This window comes from Seriola aureovittata, chromosome 13 (assembly GCF_021018895.1).
Source record: "Seriola aureovittata isolate HTS-2021-v1 ecotype China chromosome 13, ASM2101889v1, whole genome shotgun sequence".
NCBI lineage: Eukaryota > Metazoa > Chordata > Actinopteri > Carangiformes > Carangidae > Seriola > Seriola aureovittata.
Genome location: NC_079376.1, coordinates 2239190 through 2263207, shown reverse-complemented (window position 1 = coordinate 2263207; position 24018 = coordinate 2239190). Strand labels below are relative to the sequence as shown.

The 24018-nt window shown below is 39.0% G+C and overlaps 2 protein-coding genes across 3 annotated transcripts; both read right to left on the bottom strand.

Annotated features, from left to right (window-relative positions):
• Window positions 1-323: 323 nt before the first annotated feature.
• slc39a8 (solute carrier family 39 member 8) lies at window positions 324-10352 on the bottom strand. 2 transcript variants are annotated; one of them, XM_056394167.1, is made up of 9 exons: window positions 10222-10352; window positions 9644-10135; window positions 8890-9052; window positions 6499-6668; window positions 6249-6371; window positions 5273-5443; window positions 3142-3349; window positions 1816-2000; window positions 324-754 (listed from the first exon to the last, which is right to left on the bottom strand). In XM_056394167.1, exons 2-9 carry the CDS (start codon window positions 9866-9868, stop codon window positions 608-610), a joined length of 1392 nt encoding a protein of 463 aa, XP_056250142.1. In that variant the 5' UTR covers window positions 9869-10135; window positions 10222-10352; the 3' UTR covers window positions 324-607. The 2 variants fall into 2 exon arrangements, with proteins under 2 accessions (XP_056250142.1, XP_056250143.1); XM_056394168.1 differs by having other exon boundaries at window positions 9644-10132; window positions 10222-10299.
• A 1507-nt stretch (window positions 10353-11859) lies between these two features.
• On the bottom strand, window positions 11860-23890 carry manba (mannosidase, beta A, lysosomal). Its single transcript, XM_056392848.1, has 17 exons — window positions 22955-23890; window positions 22320-22414; window positions 22132-22237; window positions 21875-22048; window positions 20947-21070; window positions 20334-20503; window positions 19796-19906; window positions 18920-19071; window positions 18591-18708; window positions 17290-17376; window positions 16798-16965; window positions 16426-16644; window positions 15821-15985; window positions 14859-15003; window positions 14551-14693; window positions 13737-13994; window positions 11860-13426 (listed from the first exon to the last, which is right to left on the bottom strand). The coding sequence occupies exons 1-17, from the start codon at window positions 23168-23170 to the stop codon at window positions 13202-13204; spliced, it is 2676 nt and encodes an 891-aa protein (XP_056248823.1). The 5' UTR covers window positions 23171-23890; the 3' UTR covers window positions 11860-13201.
• Window positions 23891-24018: the final 128 nt, after the last annotated feature.

Here is a 24018-nt window from a genome sequence, read left to right as displayed (position 1 = left end):
TTAATATCATTAATGTTGTATTTCGACCTACAAGAGCGTAAACAATGAGATGCAATCCTTCCCACAGGTGTCATCGAAACCTTAACATTTTTTTGAGTGTCTAAAATTTGAAACACATTTTGTAAAACATACAAACAAAAAACTCTAAACAGCTATACAACCTTGAAAAATAGTCAGTGAAGGTCAAAGAGGTCACAAAACACACAGGTCAAACTCTGCTGCCATAACAGCCAGAACAATGACTGTTGTCACAATAACAGAACATGTGTTACGTCACAATGCAGCGACTCTGAGGTATAATAAATGTGAGATATTCCACAATATATGAAGACTGAAAAAATAATTTATTGTCTCCTTAAAACAAATTTTTCTAGATCTAATACATCAAATGATTGTAAAGATTTTCCCTTTTTATGGAATAAATGTTCCACTAAACTGATAGTCAAAACATAAAAAAAAAAGCATCATTTTTCCTTTAAACATTTAGTTTTGTTTGTACAAAACATTCACTTTACATTCACTTTCCTGCCCAGCCGAGGGAGCTGAGAGCAGAAATGGAAGCAGCTCATTAACTATATTTATTTCCAGTTTGTGTTTTCCTCCCCTTCTAACCCAGATTGATCTCCCCTGCAAACATGGTGATCAGCAGTATGATGATGAACCCGGTCAGCAGCCCCGCGTTCTGGATCAGGAAGAAGACGATCTTGTCGGAGGTTCTTTTCTGTTCTCGTGCGATGCTGTCCATCTCTGGAAACTGTGATGAACAATGACAATCAGATATCTCTCTCATACACAATCCTTTAACACACAATATACACTGGTCTGATTGTTCAACAGGCCACATAGTGGGAAGTAATGAAACAGAAAGTCGACATTATTTTTGCATTCGAGTTTTTGCATTTTAGAAAATATACAAATTGGCCAGATGGGAATAAAAAAAGAGCCGTAACAAAAAGGATAAGACTCGTGTTTTTCATACTGTCAGCTGATCCCTGTGTTTCCTTTGTACGTCCCCTCACTCACAATATAAAACTTTAAGGTTGTGAATTCATTAATAACATTTTTCTCCTCCATAAAGTTAGGCTTGTTTTCCAGCATATTTATCATCTGTAAAATAAATCAAATAAAGCAACTGCTTAAAGTTCTCTCAGCTCATAGAAACACGAAATGATTGATGATGGGGTCTTTGTATCATTTTAAATTTATGTTTTATTTCAGAACATTTCTGAACCTTTTTTAATTACTGTATATTTTTGATTAATTTTACACCAGTATCAATTTATTCTTTTGGCCACTTGAGGGCAGCACAACAAGCTGTAAACACATCACTGACAAACTGTATTATCACCATTTACTATATGGTGAATGTGATAGGAAAAAAATGTCTGTCTACACACTCGGCAGATAAAGAGCAAAATTAATGAGGAATGTTTCTGGCCACAAATGTTGCACAAAACACCTCAAATTAAGCCTGAGTTAAGGTTTCCTTAAAATAACAGTTGCACAAAACACCCTTAAGGATTCCTTAAAATGTTCATTTATAATGATTTCTCCTTATTAGTCTTATAATTAAGGAATCACTTGAAGTCAGTTATTGTTAGATTGTTTTTATATCATCATTTTACACATTGGTATTAAAATATGGCTGCTAGCCTCTTTAAATAGACAGAGTGGAGAAGTTTAGAAACTCTGGTCTTTTCATGGGATTATGGGGTTATTATAAAAAAAGTACAGACACAGACACAAACATTTTCAGACAGAAAAATGCTGGATTTCTTTTTTTCCAGTATCCTCCGCCAGTGTAATCTAACTCACCATGTCTGCCAGTGCGATATACAGGAACATTCCTCCTGCGATGGCGAAGATTGCATTGGGGGCAACGTTGCTCCCGAGCAGGATTCCAAACACGAGGCCGACGTAACACGACACCGCCGACAGCAGGTTGAAGAAAATGGCTTGAGGGATGCTCATACCTGCGTTCAGGAGGATCACGAAGTCGCCTGCACAGAGAAGGAAAACACAACTCTGACACAGTGAAGAGGAACAGGCATCATGTGATGATATATAATAACTGTTGGTGTTAATAACAAAGATTCTCAGATTATTTCTACTAATTATACTCCTACCTGTAGAAAGAAGTGAAATATACTATAACACATGTATACTGTGTATTTCTTTTTTCCAAAGGTTTGAAGTTTAATGAAGCTCCCAACAACACCCGCTCACTGATTCCACTCTTTGTGTGACAAAGAAGTAAAACTTTATTTATACAGCACATTTGATTCCAGGTGGAAGCACAATGAGCCGCACCGAGCGCGACTTATCCAGGAAGCTGCAACCACAAAAACTATGTGGATAGTGCAAAGATAAAACATTTAAAACTGATAAATGATATGTATTAATTAAAAAACCATTAAGAAAATAAAATAATTAAGACCGATAATGATCAGTAAAAAGGTGTTAAATTTAAAACTATTAAAAAGTAGGAATAAAATGTGATTAAAAAATAACAAATAAGGAATAAAAGTAAAATAAAATGGTAAATTAAGAGCAGCAAACCAGAGTTTTCAGTTTAGATTTAAGATTGTTCCAGCGGCTCGGAGCATAAAAACTGAAGCAGTTTCACCCATAAACATTTTCCTTCTTCTCTTTAATACAATACATCTCTGTCTTGCCTCTAAAGTGACAAGACAATCCATTGCATTTTCCTTTTGAAGACACAGAGATGAGGACAGTCTTGGAAAAGACACATTTTTGGTGCAATTCTGCCGCCTGTCAGCAGAGGCCGATAAAGATCATTGATTCTTAAAGGCGTTTTGAGTTTGAGTGAGAATAAATAATCTGCTTTTAACCCTTTTAAAGCCAATTTCACCCTTTGATTTCTCTTCCAGCAGCTGTAGGGATGGATGAATCATCTTATTCCACAGTATCAGAGATGTTTGTTTTGTCTTCACTGCACCGTGCCATCAAATGGAAAAAATCCTGAACGTCACAATATTGATTAATCGTTGACATATCTGGTCTCTTTTGTAACTTTGGGATCTCCACAATAACTTAAAGTAAAGTTCTGTGGGTTTACACAGTGTTTGGCTGCACAGCGTGTGCTTGTAATGAGGAGGTTAAATGCTGATGGCCACTCACCCAGCTCATGGGGAAACTCCTCACACACGATAGCAGTTGAAGTGCTGAACCCCGTCAGTACCGACACGGTGAACGACGCACCGATCGCCAGGCCGTCGATGAAGTTGTGCAGCGCGTCGCTCAGCGTTATCATCCACGCCACCGTCTTGATGCTGGTGATGTGCCGCCCACGCAGCCAGTGGCACATCACGCCTGACCCCTTGACGCTCTGAGGAGAGACGAGACGGGTTAAAGGAGCGTGATTTCACTGAAGAAGAGTCGTATGTAAATAATGACATATGAGCCACAAAGATAACACACAACGATACCTCTGTGTTTAAAACCCAAAGTTCAAATCATCCAGAATACGAAGGACAAAGTTGAACATTTTGCACCTGATCAATACTTTGTTAACACATTAATCTCATCAATATTACAAACAAGAGGGCAACAGTTCTGACTGCGAAACACTCCTCATGTTGAACCTGAACTGCAGTGACGAAGCTATTCTTACCGCACTCAGAACTGGGCTGAACAATTCATGTAAATATTATCAGAATCTCAATCTGACAAAGTGAAATATAAAAATGACGACTCTAACTGGAATTGTAACTCATGTCACAATCTGATTATTATTGTTTTTGCATATTGCTCAGTCATAATTCAGAAATAGGTTTCAAGTCTACAGCCATGCTAGCAGCCGTCTGCCTGGGCACTGCAGTGCTTTGAGCTAAAGGCTAACATCATCTGATGTTTAGCAGCTCATCACTTTAGCACGTTCACATAATTATCACTAAACACAAGCTAAAACTGAGGATTGACTGATAGATACTGGATCTCTGAGGCTGATGCTGTTAGCCACAACAATCTTGATGCTAATCTCTTACATGTAGAGGTTTGTTGTTTGTTCAGGATTGTGTCTGTGATTTTTACTTAGTGGATCATTTTGCAGCTAAAAAATGAACTTGTCAGTTTTCTCTGGAGGAGAAACGGTGACACTGTTTCTAAATGATTTCAAATCTATCTCGGTGATTTATCATTCTGGCGCAAATGAAGCTGAGAGAATGTCATTAGTTCACGTAGTAGAGTTTCTTTTTAAAGTTATTACAGTTCATCCTGTGGTGCAGATGAACGTCTGCACTAGGTTTAGTGGCTGTTGAGACATTTCACACAGAGTCAGGAGGATTCATCCTGTGAATGTCTCCACAACACCGACCGTCCAAAGAGCCACGGCTAAAAAATAAAGACGTGTGACGTAAAACAACAAATCCTGGGTCGACAAAATGTAAAAGACAGTACAGGAAATGTGCTGCGTTTGCAACAGAACTCTTAAATTACGAATATAAAGGCACGAGTGTTTGTTAATGGGGAACCAGAGAACAGGGTGGACATAAACAGAGCCATGGCGATCTGGTTGAAGATACTCTGCGGTGACAAAACGGCCCTTCTCTCAGCCGCGGCCAAACAAGGAGCCTTTGTGCTCGACTCGGACAATCCCAGCTTTTAGCGGCAGAGGAGGGATCCGAGCGTCAGCGCCGGCTTCACGTCTGTTTGTTTAGTATTTTTGATCCCTTCAGAAAGCCAGACTCCTCCATATGACACAAGAGATTTCAGCGTTAAACATTAACAGCGGCTCTAATCGGCCTGCGTCACCGATAACGGCTCAATAAAGGAGCAAAAACTGAATCTCAGAGCGGCGGAAAAACTAAAGACGTCAAAACACCACCACTGTTCTTGTTGTTTCATCTTCTATGGAGATTTTTTTTTTTTATCTTTTATTTTTTTTATGTATGACTGTGAAACTCACACCCTTGTGACTGATTAAGATTTTAAATGACACTCAATCCAATAACAGCCCTTGATGGATTCGGTCGGGTGTGTCTGTGATAGAGGACTGTGGTGGACAGCAAATCTCTATCAAGCACACAGTTACTTCAGATAAGATTTCAGGGAAGACTCACTGTTTTTACAAGCTTATCTCTCCACGCTGAGCTACTCATTAGATAAAAGATCAGGGAGTACAAGGTTGCACCGGCTGTGTAGGTTAATGTGACATGTGCGCAGACACAGTTGATCATTTCCCAGCAGGTACCACTCTATCCTATTCTATTATAGATAATAGCGTTATAGATAAGAGGAGCGTGTTTGGTACCTGGGAAGGTGTCACGTTGGCGTGAGGAAGGTCCGGGCTCGGGCTGCTCTTGTCTACGGAGACGGTGCTGATGCTGGTCAAGATGATGGAGTCCTTCTTCTCCATGACGTCTCCGTTGTGAAGGGAGTTTTCCTGAGGCGGCTCTGCAGGAGTGAAGTGGCTGTGGCCGTGCTGAGGAGACGACAGACACAATCAGGATCTTTAACCTCCATACCAGAAGCTTCAGGACCACTACACCATCCTCATCCTCATCACAGCTCTGCTTAGCAAAATTTGGCTTTTTCTGTTACTTCTTCATCACATAGTTTATTTATTTCCTGTTACTGGTGTTTCTGACACTAGAGCTAAAAAGTGAACATGTTATATTTCAGTGGAGTTTTACGAGGGGTTATTGAAAAGCTGAGCTTCATTCTTCATATTTAACAATGTTAGGATTCTATGTAATCACATGCTTCTTGTCTTTACTGACCCACACAGCAAAATGAAGCTTCTGGCCCAACATACACCCGGGTCCTCCGCCCCAAGTCCGGCCCATATACTTCCACATGAGGGCAGATTCTGGCTGTAATCCTCCGATGTTGTCTGACAGCTGCAAGATTTTCTGTGTGTGCGCCAGAATTGTGGAAGCGGCATCTAACAATCAGGCTGTACATGGGCCAGATTCGGGCCGTGGAACCGTGGTGTACACTGGGCCAGAACAAACATGTGGCCCCGGTATGGGTCTGATTCATTTTTCTACCTGGAGAAGGTCACAATACTTGACACCAGCGACCTTGATCCTGTAAAAATGACTGTAACATGACTAAGATGAAGTTTGATGTCCTCATGGTAGTCAGCAATTAGAAGCTAAATTAGCCAATAAACCAGAGCTAATCGCTGGCAGATTTACAACTGAAACATGATAACATGATGAATGACTTTGTAATAAAAGAACAAGTGCTTTGCACCTAATAATCACACTGCTCTGTTAACTTACATCATGCTCCACCCCGAGAGCCATTTTCAGGACTTTCTCCACGAAGAAAAGCAGGTAAAACCCGCCGAATATTCCAACTGCATTCGCCACGTAGTTATCTGCTTTGGGATCGAACCCCAGAGCCTGTGGATTAACAGAAGAATATCAGCATTTATCTTTTGTTTATTTTAAAATAAAACATCTTTTTTCAATTCAAAACGACTTTCCTGATGATCGGCTTCATCTAACTTAGTCTCCGTCTCTTACACACCTCTGGTATGAGCTGAAGTACAGCATTGGAGAAGAGCGTCCCGATGGCCAGGCCGATGAAGTAGGTCAGCACTTTGGGGAAGTAGGATTTTTTGGTGAAGGGAATCAGCAGGAGGCCGAGCAGAGACGCGAGGTTGATCACAGTGACGGCCAGAAACCCGTAACCCCACACTGTCAGGAAAGAGAGCATGAACAGCTATTATTCTTCTATCATCAGAAACCACCAGAGTCCTAGAGGCTCTGGTTTTTCTGAGTTTGGTGACATCAATCCACCATCTTTCTGGGATTTTCTGTTGATGTGGTTTAAGTTCTTGTTTGTATTTGTCGTTTATTAGAAACAAACTGCTGTAAAACTGTAAAATATGTCACTTCCAGTGCACCAGAGGATTTCTTTATTTCTATAAACCAAACATTTGCTAAATCACTGCAGAGGATTGAAGGGAAGATCCTTAGACTTTTTCTGCCCTGAGCTGAGTCTCGGAGGCAGGACTTCCTCTCAGACAACATTAAAAATCCCACCTCTGTTCACAAGGTTAGCAGACGCTAAACCCAATAACAACAGAGGAGCTGGGGGTTGGTGCACGAGCTAAAAGTAACTACAGCCTGAGAGACTCGACTCAGGGCAAGAAAACCCAGCTCAGACAGCTGTGGCTGAAAATACTGGAAAAACCCTGTTAAATAACTGTAGAAAAGTATATGCATATACATATATATATATACATGACTCAACTACTACTGTATATAATCCATCTCCATTATGGTGGCTAGCAGCTAGCATTAGCATGGGGCCAAGCATGTGTTGCTAGTGGCTAATACACATTACTTTTCCTGTGTGGCAGAAACTAAAAGTGGGGAACAATTGCACCTCTTTAAAATAGGATATCACTAAATGTATCTACGAGCACGTGAAGTCACGGCTCGTGTTTGTTTTCCTGCCGTTAATTGAGCAGAGTCACGTCTTCAAAAACTCATGCCAGACATTTCTTTGTCAGACGACAACAAAAAACACAAGGCTATTTATTTGCAGAGGAGAGATTGTGTTGAGAAGGCCAGAGGAGGAAACAGCATGCACCGCGGACATGAGAGCGAACAACAGTCACAGTTGGCTGTAACTGTGTCAACAGCACCGAGGAGGAGGGTTTGACGGTGAATCTGAGAGGTCAGTGGCTCCGTGAGTCCTGCCAGGACAGCGAGGAGTGACATGACGAAGACTGACTCACAGTTTGAGTTGACTAACCTCATGAACAGTGTTTCTATAGGCCTGGTTTTTCTGCTGAACTGAACGTAAAGAGCCAAGATAAAAATTGATGCCGTCCTCCCTTTGCAAAGGTTGAAATGATGCGTCTGTGTTGAAACTGTTCCAGAGAAGTGTTGATTCAACTTTCGGCTCATTTTGGAAGATGTAGTTTGTGCTGCAGCTACAGAGAGAGGTGTTTCCGTTATCTATCCTTATTGTTATAATGGACAAAATAATAGAAACTCTTGTGAGTCAGACAAAGATCGAGGGACTGATGATAAAGCACATGACCAGTAACTGAAGCATCTTAAAATGATGATTATATTGAGTTAAATTTAAAGGTATTTTCTCAATTTCTACATTATTTCTTAAGATACTTGCATGTAAGATGATACCCAAGTGTTTTATATCACAATTATCATCTATAACGAAGCCTCTTTTAGACCCTCTTTACTAATATTACATATATTATATTTTAGCCCAAATGCTGAAAGATTTAAGCCCAGTTTTTATTTTTAATTCTTCAAATCTCTTGTGAAAACAAACGTTTACTAATGTGAATGGATTGTTTTGGTGCTTGACATTGGTTTACCAAAGTCTTAGGTTCATAAAAATAGTGCAACATGTGAGTAAAAGCCTAAAATACAAAGTGTTGTCTATCACTCTACTCGCCTGCAATCTCGCAAGAATATGAAACGGAAAGTGGAGAGTTTACAGATGTTAACAACATATTTCTGCGCTTTAATATCGCAAAGATATTAATGGAAACATCTGTCGACCTCAGAGGGTTAAACATGGTCAGAGAACAGAGGCTGAGTTTTATCAGAACGTGCTTTAAGCCTCTGCTGTCAGTGTGTCATGTGACTAATCAGCTTCATTTTAAAGACGTTTATTTGCTATTTGACTAGAAGAGTTTATCAATGATGTCTCTCTGATGATAAAACAGTGAATGTGTCGGCATAAATAAACTAAAATAAAACATTCTTCTTCAGCCCCCTTGTGAAATTTGACTAATTTGTTGATTTTATACAGCAACTCTAAAGCACTGGGACAAATTCAAGGAAACAAACCCCTGTGAACTGGGGATTATTTGAGTTGCGGGGGTCTTGACAAATAAACGGGGCGGCCTGCAGCAGTTGTGATGAAGCAACTCACCAGTGTAGTCGAGAGGCGGCACAGTCTTGGGGGTGGTGTAGGGGCAGGAGGGCAGCAGCACCTGGGTCAACACAGCGGGACAGATCCTCCCCAGATGTCCCACAGTCAGCTGACTGACATTACTGAACCCGAAGTGGGACAAGATCTGCTCTGCTGAGGGACACTGGAGGACAGGGAGACGTTATCAGACATCTTTCAATAGTTTTTAAGTCTCTCTTTTGTCTCTAAATCTCTTCCTGCTGCGTATTTAACGTTCCTATTTCTTATTTTTGCCTTCTTTTGTGCTTTGTATTGCATCTGTAAATATACCATGAAGCAGAAAACATGTATATTCAAGTGTATACATGTTAGTTTAATGTTATTATAAAGTTTAATCCAAGATAAAAATGCTTTTCAACATATTAAGTGCATTATTGACTCTTGAAATGCATTAATTACATCTATTTACATCGAACTGACATAAAATATTCATTATTGATCATGTATTTGGTCAAAAAATAAGCCAGTTAGATGTAATACTAGAAAATGTTTCAAGCATTACCAAAAAAAGTTCATATTAAACAATTAAATAAGCGATTAATTTAATTTATGACTTTGTTTAATCTTGTCATAAACAAGCCTTAGAATTTGGGCAGGGCAGTTACACCCTATAATAAATTAATTATGAGCACATTCCATTTCTGTAGTTTATTAATCTTTAATAAGAGGTTTAAATAATAGAAATAGCAATAAATGTGAGTATTAATCTGCTCACCTCTTGGTTTGCCAGCGGGTTTTCTTCAGTTACTGAGTGAGATCTTCTGGCTGAGATTAACAGCAGGAAATCTTCCAGATGCTCCGTTGAAATTGATGAATTTTCCCCATAAAAGTGTAAAATATTCTCCAGAAATCTCTGTCCACCCGCGTCAGTCACATGTGAACTCTGGGATGTTGTAATAAAAGCCAAAAGGCACGTTAAAAAGCATCTTAAGTTAAACATCTCTAGTTTTGAGAGTTAGTTTAAAAAAAAAAAAAAAAAAAAAGACTATTTCAGTTACTGTGGAAACATTTTAGAGGAAGATCTTGAGATCAGGATTCCCGGGGAGTTTGTTCCAGGTCCAGAATCAGGTCCATCAGGGTCGGGGGAAGGAATCGGGGGTTTTATTGTTGTTGTTGTTGTTGTTGCGGTCCTGTCTGTGGAGCTGGTTTTGGGGAGTCGCGGTCCTGCAGTCCTGAGGTGGTCTGACTGATCCAGCAGGACTTTCTGCTGTAGACCAGGTTCAAAGATCAGACTGCAACACACATGAAGGCAGAGAGAAAAAAACATGGAGGTGACCGACCGCGTGCACTCACCGACTCAATGCTTTCTTTTGTGGCTGACTTTCTCTCTCTCTCTCTCTCACACACACACACACACACACACACACACACGTGTGTGTGTGTGTGTGTGTGTGTGTGTGTGTGAGAGGGGTGACAGAGTTAAAGCATGCAGGATGTTGAACACACAGACTCAGTTTACAGATGTGTCGCCCTCAGTTCAATTATGAAACAGCTGAAAGTGAAAATCATAAACACTTGTCCATGTGGTTGTTTAAAGGTCCGTGTCGCCGCCTCGCGGCAGCTGCTGGTCACTGCAAAACACCACACAGGGAATATGGTGCAATAATATACTGCATCTATATTTAACACAAAACCACTTTAAAATGTCCATTTAAAGCTGTTTTGTTTTTATTCAGATCATTAACTGGACAGAAAGTGTCAATATCACGTTATAAATCTCCTCCTGTACAAGTTAAAGGCCTTTACTACAGTTTTTAGAAGTACTAGTAAAATAATAATAGTTTAGAGCAGGTCAGAGTTTTATTATTGGTGAATGATTAATTCATTAACATGGAAGCTGTATGGCACCATTTATAAACTGTAATAACATGTAAAAACATGGTGCATCATTGCTGATGTTTTATAGATCAGTTATATGTCATTTATTTTTTATTCTCAGATGTGTTTGTTTTTATAATAGAAAAGGAATATAAAATCATATTAATATACGTTCACATTTATAGAAACATATATGAAGTTATAAGGATTGTCCTTGGGATTTGAACATTGTCCGAGGTGAAAAATGAAAAATAAAATAAAGAAATAAAAAAACAAATAGATTAGTACACAAATAATTTAATATTAACATTAAGTGAATATTGACAAAAATGTCATTTCTTAATCTTCTCCTTTATGTGCCATTTATAACATTTGTGTTGCCAGATCGTGGTACTCTAGGTACTAAGTACTTATTGATGGTTTACCAATATTTATAACTGCATTATTACTGATCAAAAACGTGATATCACCAAAACATTAGATTTAAACTAAAGAATCTTTATTCAAACAACTTCTGAACGTAAAAATGTGATAAAAAAAAGATCTTATTATCCGTTTTGGAAACATATCAACAGGTTGTCAAACTCCGTGTATATACTGATAAATGCTTAAACAGTAATACGTCTGCAGGTGTAAATGTTAATAAGGAGTTTATAAATGGATTTGAGTCCAGAAAGATGGAGAGAGGGAGGTCTCCAATGAATTTAAGAGATAGAAAAATAAGCAAAGAATCATGCTGGAGGAAGATCGCCCACCAACCTGGCAACCCATATGCTGCTATTATTAATGGCTAGTAATTGATGGCTGATGTACTAAGCATTAGTGAATTATTAACCTTTAATAACCCTTTATAAATGTGGCTTATCAGTGAAGTTATATCTAGTCGTGGAGCTTTTTATTAATGTGATAAAAAGTGCATCGTTGTCACTATTGAGCAGAGAAGGTGAGTCACTGTTGAACTCGTCAGTAACAGCTGGTCTCTGTTTCGAAACGCTGTCGTTTCATTATTCAGACTGATGTTGAGACAGAAGACGTTTGATGACGTCAGTTTCCACCATTTTTTTTTATCGTTTCATTAATTTTTAAAAGATAAATAAAACAATTTAATCAACGGACTGATAAAGAAAAATGTATGTTTGTGTTTATTGCTTTCAAATCATTAACTTACAGTGTCTGCAAAAAGTATTCAACCCCACAGTTCATGTAAGAAGCATCGATCAATGCAACACTGAAAAACACTCACATATCAAAATAATATTTACAAACTGATCTCAATCGAGAACCAATGAAAAACAATTCATTCTTTGGACAGTTCTGTGTCCATTACAACACATCCATGATCTCAAGTATTAGAGCCTTTGCTCTGGTAATTATCTGAACAATGTGCAAAAATGCAAAACACACACACAAAAGGAAAATAGTTTTCAGTGCACACGCCATCATCGATCAGATCAGAGCTGATTATATTTCCTCTGCAACAGCAATTCAAGGATGAGGACATGAAGATATCTTAGGTTTTCATTCATGTCAGTTCCAACATAGAAATTTTATCCCAAGGCTTTTATTGGCTTGTACAACTTTATTACAGGTGAATTGATATTTGCACATTTCATTCCTTTGTCTGAAGGTTTGTGTTTGAATGAAAGCTTCATGTAAAGTATCAAAGTTTCCCTGCTTCCTTCTTTGTTTGGTAAGAAAACAAGTTCAGAAAATCGGCACTTAGTGAGACTGCAACAGCTACGGTAGAAAAATATCAGTCTGGCCTCCAAATCTCTACGAGGATCGAGCCTCAGCCGCAGTATGTGTTTTAAAAGACACTTTTAAATACTGAGACGGAGACAAACCTATTGTGCATTTTATGACTGAAGCATGAAAGTTCCAGCAAATCATCTAAATACCCCAAAGTTTGATTTGTGACGTGGAGGCAATTTATATCTGGAGACCTCAGCGTTGCATTTTTCCAGTTTCTGCCCCATTTCTCCATCATGATCACACACATCTTCACCAAAATTAGATTTTTGTTCTAATAAAGATGCTTATTTGCTGCTGTGGTCATGTAACATAATTTTGCTTAGAGCGCCATGTTTGCTTGGGACTGCAGACCCCGCCGTTTCCAGGTGGTTCAGGTAGGTTGTTAAAAACACTGGCAACTTCTGCTGTGTGTTCTTTGGAAGTACCTGATTAGCTAGCACCTTAGCACTATGCTAGTTTGGTCTGAACCACACTCATTGCTCCAGGAGGCTCCGCCCTGTCCCAGAGGTCAAATCTGAAATGTCTCCACATCTGAAAATAAACTTCATGGTTTATAGAAACATGAACGTTTAATGCTTTAGTCATAAAAATGCACAATAACCTTCATATACGAGCTCATCTGCTGCTCTATTAATGCTGATTTAGCAGCCGAGCAGTTTACCCATCTGTTTCCTTCGTGCTTTGGTACCTCTCTGGTCTGAGGTCAGTATACGTCGGTCAAAGATGTGACGGTGAGGGATCTGGAGAGCTCTGCGGCGCTGGTGGGACGCCACGCAGTGAAACTGACCGTCACGTTGCTAGAAACCATCAGGAAGCCGTTGGAGCTGAAGCGTCCGGGGATGTTTCCCACGTCGAGCCAGACGAAAGGAGCCACAGAGGCGGAGCGGAGGGTGACGGTGAGGCCGGTCGGATCCTGCTGCACTGTGGCCTGCGAGGAACACGAGGTAACACATCAGGCCAGTCACACCTTCACAGACGTGTCTGAGATATGACGTTTGATATGTGAGAAGACGAGGGTGATTAGAAAATTCATTTTCTAATTTTTCTGTCTTCAATATTAGACAATGACATATGGTTGTTTTTACTCTTTTACTTTTTGCCCTTTTGCCCTTTCTTAATTAAAATTTCAATAATTATATTTCAGATTCATGACATTTTGACCACATGTTATTTTCCGCCTCGTCGTTCCGTCTTCTATTATTTAAAAATATGTGCATAAACAAGACAAGGGGACTGACTGTGATGTTCGGTCTCTGGAGTCCCTGAGCGTCTTTGGGTGAGCAGAGGAAGTGGTGGTTGGTGGGACCCAGCTGGGCGCCGCTGTCCTCCAGGTGGAAGGTGAGCAGGCAGGTGAGCCTGGTGCAGCGTCCACACCCTGCCAGCAGGGCGGCGACCGGCTGTTTGAAGATGGCCACGGCGCTGCCCCCGGGGACCAGGACCGGGTCTGACTTCAGTGAGCACACAGGATGTAGATCAGTCCAGGAGTACACGGACACCTGATGGACAGAACAACACACCTGCTTCTGCAATGACCAAATATTTAAATAAAAATTAGACGTTAGCCAGTTGATGTTGCACATTACTAAAACAATGGAGGTGACAATATGAAAAAGAGACTTGTTATATTTGCATAACAATTTAGAGTTCAGGAAACTGCATGTAGAGCTGTACTTCCTATTTTATTAAGATTAATTTCATTTTTAATCATTATATTACTGTACGTGAATAAAGTGGTGTATAGATGAGAAACTAAAGGCTTGGATTTAAAATGGAGCCTTAAAATGTCAACATGTGACCTGCTTCATTTAAACTTAGAGAAAACCATCAGACGTTAGCAGCTTGAACCCGAACACATGAACTACTGGTTTTCAAACGCACATATCGTTCGAACCCTTGTGTTAAATGTACTTCTGAAAATTGCCTCCTGTTCTATTTTATTTTAAGGTTGAAATGAACTACACAGGGAGGAAATGAATAATAATAGAATAAATAGAAGCTCTTTACTCCTGTGGAGGTTGAATTCAAAAACACAGTTAACTACTGAAACCTTACGGCAGCTCTGAGCTTCAGGTCGTGACTCATGTCTGAGACGGCGTAGATGAACAGCGTGTCTTCATCCTCAAACCCAACAGGAAGGACGGGGGCAAAGAAGTTCTGTGCAAAATAATGCAGCATTTTCCACTTCCCACCAAACTCTGCACAAACAAAGAGATTATATATAAGGGCCACACTGACTTCTATAATGCAATATCAAACTCCTACAAAGTCAGGAAGGAGTCGGCAGGAGTTAAAAATACAAACGAGACCAAGAACAAAAAAATAAATGAGCGCGGCGTCAACACAAGTAGCTGATCACTCACCGATTGAGGACCAGGAAGGTCCCTGCCAAATATCATTGAGCTGCCAGTAGAGAGCGCCCATAGTGTGACCTTTGCCCTCAATGATCTCAGTCTGACTCCGCCGATAAAACTCTGTCTGAGTCTTCACACACTGAGCCTGCATGACCTGGACAAGAAACATGATCATTAACACGCAACGCTCACACACTGATGACCTGCTTCAATCAGAGCAAAATCACTTTCTCTCTGAGAGAGCGACGTGGAAAGTTACAGGTAATTATGGAAAAAAATAAAATCTCAGCTCATTAGTTTTAAAATTTCAGAAGAGAATTACAGCCTCATCTGATTTTTCTTTTTAGGATTCTAACTTTAATCTCAGAATTTGTACTTTCTAAAAATAAAAAAAATAAAAAAAAATTTTTACATCAGAGCCAAATGTGATTTTTAAAAAAACTTTTTTTAGAATTAATACTTTTTTCTAAAAAAAATATTTTTTTGACATTAGGGCAATGTGATTTTTTTTTTTTTTTTTTTTTTAATTCTGACTTTTATCTTAGAATTCTTACTTTCTAAAGATTTTTTTTTCACATTAGGCCACATATGAAAAATGTCTTTATTTTTTTAATTCTGACTTTAAACTCAGAATTCTTACTTTATAAAAAAAAAAACATTTTTTTACATTAGCGCCACATTCATTTTTTCTGACTTTCTAAAGAAATTCTGAGATTAAAGTCAGAATTAAATATATATATATATATATATATATATATATATATATTTTATTTTTTTATTTTTTTATTTTTTTTATTTTTTTATTTTTTTTCTTCACATTAATCCTCTTCTGTAAGATTTACATTGTTTATCTAAATGATATTCAGGTAGTGCACATTGTACTTAAGTAAAAAATAGTGAAGTATCAGCCAGGTGTTTGGGGTGGTGTGTGTGTGTGTGTGTGTGTGTGTGTGTGTGTGTGTGTGTCTCACCTGAGTGATGTAGAGAGTGTCTGTGAATCTCTTCAGTGGATCTGTGGCGTTCGGCAGGTTGAAGTGTGAAGCAGCCTGCTGTAACATCTGCTGGTTCCCGCCCTCATGGTGCTGACGATGGGAAGAGAAATTACTGCTGTAGCTCCAGTCTTCTTTTATAGAAACCTGAAACATCACAAACAACAGACAGAAAAAAACACTTTATACAACCAGGAAAAAAAACATTAAGAGCTTTTATTGATCTGAACGACGTGATTGACAACGTCAGCATCTCTCCATCTTCAACTCATTTTAAATGCAGAAATTATTTCACCAATTTTAAAGTTAATTTTACAGTTATATTGGACAGAATGTCTTGTTTTCTTTTATTTGGTTTTAGAAATCTAGGTCACATTTGCTGCACTAAGGCATTTCATGAAGAACTGTTATAGACACTTGTAGTTGTAGTAGAAGATAAAAATAGGATTTAAATACCCCATGAGGTTTTTCTCAAAGATATTTAACCGTGGTGCCATCGTTGGTCCTTAACACGTTAAAAATGAAAATAAGGAAACCTCAGATTCATCAAGTAAAACAAAACAGTGCTGGAAGATTTATTCAGTCACCGGCTGCAGAGTGGAGAAGGAAGGCCAGGACTGGAAGCCGTATTCAGAGGCGAAGCGAGTCCGGGGGAAATTCCTCCAGTCCCAGCAGTCGAGGGTGTAGCTGTAGAAGTGAGTGTCTCCGTAGTGAAGGTCGTAGGGGTTCGCTGCCACCCATCCCTCCCGCTCCGATTCAGCCCCATTTGTGGGACTGGAGACGAGAAAGGGGCGACTCTGGTCCTCCTGAAGCAGATATCAGACAGCGTCACTTCGTCTTTTGTTTCTATTGAATTTTACAGTATTATAAAAGAAAAAAAGAAACACACTAGAAATAAAGGATTAAACATTTTAAGCACAAATCCAGGGACAGTGTTTTTCAAATGACTGATCACTCACTTCCTGCACAAGCTCCCTGATGTTGTTCACATACAGCGTCACATAGTCTTTAACGTAACGAGGCCTCTGTGAAGCTGGGATGTCGAACCAGTCTGTCGCCAGAGCAGCTTCGTTTTCATTGTTCCCGCTCCAAATGATCACAGAGGGGTGAGACTTGAGACGCCGGAGCTGACGGGTGACGATAAGACAAAACTCAACACATTTCATTTGATCACACAGATGCAAAGTGGCACATTTAAGATAGAACAAACTGTAGTTTAATAACTATAATCTATTATAATCTTATCTTAATACTAATAGTAAAAGCCCAGCTGTTATCACAGGAAGCTGAAAATACATATTTTGTTTTGGTTAATTTGCTATTTATTGATGTAATTTAAATAACAATCCCATCAATAAATGGTGCCTTTCCATGCGCTTCTATACAGAATCCACATATGCCATTTTCTGAACTATAAAGAAATAAAATGAAGTGATTGATACACAGCTCACCTGTTGGACGACCTCGTCTCTGACTGTCTGTATGAAGTCGTCCTCAGTGGGATACATAGCGCAGGCAAACATGAAGTCCTGCCAAATCTAAACACATGAACAGGATGAGCATCCGTCTGTGCTACAGTGTGTTCATGAGTCAGATCAAAACCAAACAAGTATAATCATCTATGGAAACTACAATTACACCCCCGTTTATCCAGAGTCATATAAAATATTAAAGATTTCCGTTTGAAGTCTTGAGTTATGGCTAAAAGGTCACCGTGACCTTGACCTTTGACCTTTGACCACCAAAATCTAATCAGTGCATCCTCGAGTCCAAGTGAATGTTTGTACTAAATTTGAAGATGTTCCATCGAGGTGTTACCGAGACATCGTGTCCACGAGAACGCGACCGGCTCGGAGCGTCACAACGGTCAAACAGAATCCGAAAAAGCTTCTGTCTCATGACACGATGTCTGCTGTGGCACGTGTTGAAGATTCACTGCACATTAGACCAGTGAACCGGGCAAACACACATGAATAAAAAGGTTTCCCAGTGTTATGAAGCCCAGAAAACAGCAAACAAAGATCAGCTGTGCAGCATCAGCAGCGAATCTACCTCACGTCACCATCTGTGCAGCTTTTCTTTAGGTCACTTACGAACAATCAGGAGACACGAAGAGGACTCAGAGATACTATGAGATGCATATGTGATGTTGAATACAGGCAGCTTAAACACATGATATATCACTGACATGTTCAGCATTATTCATTATATCAGTTATTTTATCTGTTATACAGAATAATCACATAAAAATTAAATCTAAAAAAGGTTTAAATTCTTGTGTCAGGTTCAGTTCAGGGACATTTGCCGACACTCAACCATGAAAAAGGAAATAAAGGCGTTTCAGTCTGTGGTCTGAAGATAATCCAGTAAAAACAGTGAAAAAAAACAAAAAACCAGCTTCTACATTTCCGAACACAGCGCAGCAGTGTTTCTGTTGGCTGGGCCGAGGATATCCGCTCAGTCGGAGTTGACCTCTGACCCCTGCGGATCCACTGGAGCCGACTGGAGGCCGCAGCGAAACAGGAAACACACGCTCTAATTTCTCCGTCGCTCGCGCTTCAATAGAAGTGAACGGGAGACGGAGCGAGTCCAATTCTGATTTGAAGGTTTATGTTTGTGAAACTGCAGCAGCTGCAGCTTCCAGCTCAAGAATTAAGGAACGTGTGTGTCGTTTTTACATTTGCGGTGGCAGCCATTTTTTTTTTTTTAAAGTTAAGTCATATTAATATCATCAGAGGATGAGAGTAGTTACCATGATTCCCAGCTCATCACAGAGACTGTAGAAAAGATCCTGCTCGTACACTCCTCCTCCCCAGACCCTGAGCGTGTTCATGTTGGCGTCTACAGCCGACTGCAACAAGTTCCTCAAACTGCAGGACAAACAACACGACGTAAATCACACGCAGGAGTTCAAACACCACGACTCCTGAAAGGTCAGAAACAAACCTGCACGGAGACACAGAGGAGACCGAAGAGGAGAACGGGTGGGGAACAGTTTCTTTAAGAATATTATCATGAATAGTGATTAATATTCCCGTCAGCACGCAGGACTCAAACTGCAGCTTTTCAGACAACACTCACACAGCGGGGGAGATCTGGTCCTGGAAGGAGTGGGCCGGGATCCAGTTGGAGCCTTTGAGGAAAATTGGTTTCCCATTGATGCGGAAATAAAAGCTGAGTCCCGGAGACCCAACGACCGGCTCCTGGATCAGCTCCACGGTGCGGAAATACACCTGCAGGAGAGACTTTCATCAGCGCTTTAAATCAAACACACACAACTTTAATGAAACGATCACGTTGATCTCCTCAGTCACAATAATAACTCGTCATTTTGTTGTTTCCAAACGGCGGCAAATCCTGCGTCCTGTTTTAAACAATCACCTTTAATGGATAAGACGCCTCTGTAAGATATATTTATTCTTCTAGATGTAATCAGGACTCCATTCATTTTCTAAAAAAAATACTGCATGTATGCCGTGTGTGTGTGTGTGTGTGTGTGTATTATAATTTAGTCTACAATATATGAATAAATTCTGGATTAATATTATACTCAGGTGTGTGTCATGTCAGGTGTGATCTTGTATTTTAAACAGTTAAAATAAACTTAAAGAATTATGTTGAATTTCAATATTCATCCCTAGAATTTCACAAAGACAAACAAATCCCGACTCAGGAGGAGTTCAGCTCTTTTACAGCTTCACTTTGTAAGATACGGAGTATTGTGAAGAAAAGTTTTAGGCACTAAAGACGTTCATGTTGGATTCTGCAGCATGACGATGAGACAAGAAGAACCAGGAGTCCTGAAACAGATGAAACAGAAGAACTGTGCACGACTGAAGAGGTGAACGTGTGATGCCACTCCTGTTGTACGGCACACTGTGCTGCGTGAATACATCAGCTAAATGCCTGAACGTCAAATAGAAAGAATAAAAGCGCTGACAGGCAGTGAACTCTGACCTTAGACTTTGTATTGAGGATTAAAGATCCATCCTGGAAACCTCTGACAGTCAGCTGGTAGAAGGGCTGGTCGCCGCGGCCGCTGGGCCACCACAGCTTCACCGTGCTGCTCTGATGGTCAAAGAACAAGTTTCAAAATTTCCACATAAGCGATAAAGAAAAAAAAAATTCTTTTAAAATCAGTAACTTTTAAGACCTTGATAAATGAACAATGTGGAAATTATTTCTTTTACTCTCTTGCTTCAGACTGTTTTTCTTCTCCTGTAAACAACGAGAGGGAGAGTAGAAAACTAATACTATCACTTCCTATTACTAATAAACATTTTCTAAATCCTACCACAGAATTTCACATTAATTTATAGATAATCAGAGAAAATAACATGTTTTTAGTGGTTTCACTTTTTCTTTTAAATGATCTAATTATTTACCTGTAGTTTTATGCCATTAGGTTAACGCCCCTTTTTATAAAGAAAATAAATTTGTGTCCACCAGTCTCAAACATTAATTAACACAAATCTAATACAAGTGTGTCAAGTACCGTGTTTATGTGCAAGACGAAGGTGTTCTTGGTCCTTCCAGACAGGAAGTGTGTGTGGACGCTCTGCTCCGAGTGCAGCTCAGGTACGGAGAGAGAGATTCGGCCGTTTGTTGTCTGAACAGCATCGACAAGAAGCTCAACCTGGACTCTCCACTGAGTCAGGCTGAAGTCTAGACACACAAACACATTATAGAGATTATTTAGAAACAAGAAAACTCTTACATTGTTCCAGACATGGAAACCTGGATAAGACACTAGAACCGATACTGGTGGCGAAGGGAAGTCGAGTCTCATGCTCAGAGTACAATAAAGAGTAAATCACAGAAAGAAAAGTATCTTTAAATATTTCCTGTGTTTCAAAGCAACTACTCACTTCTAGAAAAGCCTCAGTCTTTATTTATTGATCTATTACATCTTGCACAGCTGCTCTAATGCACCAGATAAATAATTAAAGCGTTGTTAATACTTTCTATCTTATGAGAGACACTCAGAAACACTTATGCATCAAAGAATCCCCCATATTTTTCTCTCTGCAGTTTCTCTTGTTTTTTGTTTTCTTTAATTAATCAAAAGGTTCAGAAAATGCTGTTGGTGATGATGTCTGGTGACGTACTGTAAAGAGAAACAGAGGAAACCTGGACGAGCTGCAGGACATCAAACGCCTCCAGTCGAACTCCTTTCCACAGTCCCGTCGTGGGGAACGAAGGCCCCCAGTCCCAGCTGAAAGAGCTCTGCTCCTGCAGCACAACAGTGATGAACGTTTACATGTGCACAGATAGAAACACTGTCCCACGTCAGCTGCTGTCCGCACGCTGTGACACTCTGTTTTACATGTTTTATACATTTATTAAAATAAGTAAATACAAGCTGGTTGGGATGAGATGAAGGTCAGAGTTTAAAGCAAGAATCATTCACTGCTAGAACAAATTCATGCTTTAGAATTAATAAATGATTAAATAAGGGTGAATTTCCAAAAGTAATAATAACAAAGAAAAGGAAATATTTTAGCGACAACACTTTTCTCAAAGAAACTCTGAACTTTGAATAAAATTAAAGTAAATAAAAATAAAGTTCTTTTGAATACAGGAAAGCAAATATCAATATACGGAACAATGCTTATTCAGATTTGAGCTTTTGGTTTTCAAGAGAATGATCTGTAATCCTTTTGGTTCTTCAAATACTGGTTTAAAGAGATGTTTCTGAGGGTTACAGGTGTGAATAAATATATAGAAATAATATATAGAAGCATTTTGCTTCAGTCACTTAATACATAGACTTGTTTTTTTTGGTTTTTGTTCTTTCTGTTTATATATTGTTTATTTTTTACTGTTTTATGTGTGATGACTGAATAAAAAAACGAACTAGCATTTTTATTGACATGTATCCGTGTAGATTGTTGTATCCGTACTTTTCACCTCTCTAACCAGAACTTTCCTTCTCTGCATCTTATCGGTTAGAAAAACTCAAAACGAACAAACCCAGAGACGGAGATGCCAGTACTTTGGTAAGACTTGTAAAAGGAGAGGAGAAGCTTCTCTTACTTTCCTGATGAAGTTGACGTGACATTCCCCCTTCTGAACATCTGGAGGACATTCAGGAGGAACTCTGTAGGCAGAATGAGCTTCCCTCCGCTCAGACGCGTAAAGAACCGGAGACAGCAAACGAACCCTCAGCACATTATCGCCGTCCTTCAGCAGGTCTCTGACCGAGAAGTCCTTCACACCGAAAACACAAGATGTTAAGAAGAAAGCAAAACACACGTTTACATTGTGAACTGCTCATTTTACGCTTTACATACGTATCTACGAAACATGTTGTCCGTGTTGCCCACAGCGACTCCATTGAGCCAAATGGACGCCACAGTGTCCACGCCGTCAAAGGCGAGAAGCACCTTCTGTTTGGTTCTGTTAATGGAGAACAAACAGGTGAGTCCGGACCAGGAGACAGAAAATTCCTTTTAAAAATGATATAAATAATGACACTGACCTCACTTGGGCTGACACATTAAACGTGGTCGTGTATGTCCAGTTGTCAAAAGCAATCCACCGATAAGAAACATCATTGAACCTAAAATATGGATCCTGAGAGAAAAGTGGAAATCTTTTTGTTAACTTCTCTCCTAGTTTACGGTTAATTAACTGCATGTTTATTAATGATGTTGAAGGTTGATGTGTATTATTTTTATTATATCTGAGTGCGCCATGTACAGAGTGGCGTTTATATGAGGAATTATTAAGCATTAATTTAAAAAGGTTAGAAAGTTATTAAATATATCAAAAAGAAAATACACTCAAAACCACATGACATGGAGGTATATATATAAATCTTAAATTTTTAAGAATTCTGACTTTAAATAAAATTTAAAAAAGGTATAAACTGAAAGGGATTAAATAATTTTGCATTTTATTTAATTGAGTTGCCAACTAATTATTAATACATACACAATGCACAGAGCATCGCCAACCTTAAATGCTGTAAATAAACTATATTTAATCGATATGTATCATAAATAAAAAGGTCCAATGTCGTGTAAATCCGGATCACAAGTGAAAACCAAAGTTACACAGTCACAACAAAAACACCTGGTCACATCCTCTTATGTATTAAACCCTTCGTCCCACCTGGATGAATCCCTGTTGCTGCAGAGCGGAGTGAACACATCCGGGCACCTGTGCGGGCAGAGACACCGAACCGTTGGCGTTTGAGAGACTCCATTTACCGGCCAGACTCAGAGACCGATGCTGCTCCGGTACTGAAGAAAACCCGGTTAAAACTCCGACAAACAAACACAACAAAACACAAACTGCACGGATAAAGATGTTTCCACGCAGACTCATAGTTTGTGGTTTGTTTCAGGCATGTTATGTAGAAGAATTACTCCTCTAAAGTGGAATATCTAGGGGTTTTTGTTTTGGTTGTTGTCTGCTGACTGACTGGGCACTTCCTTGTTTCATCATGTGACCCACTCGTGACAGTCAGGTGGTCAGAGTACTAGCACGAGGGACAAATTTTGGCGCGAAAAGATTTGACATTTTGTGTTTGGGTTTTAATAAGATTAGTCACATCTTTACAATAACAGATATATTTACTTTTATTTATTAATAATTGTGGTTACATGCATCTGTAAAAACACTAAGGTAACTACTTTTTGATAAGAAACAATTTATAAATGGTTAATAAAAGTTTTGAAGACTATATTAAGCTGTTAATATGTTTACAACACTTAAATCAGTACAAATGTATATAAAACCACACAATTAATGTGAACTGCTAACATTAAAAAAGAAGTATTTAATGATATTTACCCGTCGATTCTTTATGATCATTCAGAATCGAGTTGATCTTTTTGCACAGAAAAAATAAAATTATACTTTGTGAATAATGTATTTTATTTAAAAGCAAATTAAAATATTCCAACCGGCCCTGAACTCAGAGGAATTAAGTTTTCTTTAAAAAAAAAAAACAAAAAACACATTCAAGCATTTACTAAAGATGTCAAAATGTCACATTTTCCCCTATTAAAATCAATTTTTCTATCAACTAATCGACTGTTTCCCATAGTTTAACACACATTAATGGATGAGCGAGACTACAACATTCATATTAACATCAGTCATTAACGGCTAAGAACAGAACTTTTGCATTCAACAAATGTCCACATATTCACTTTAAATGAAAAACAAAA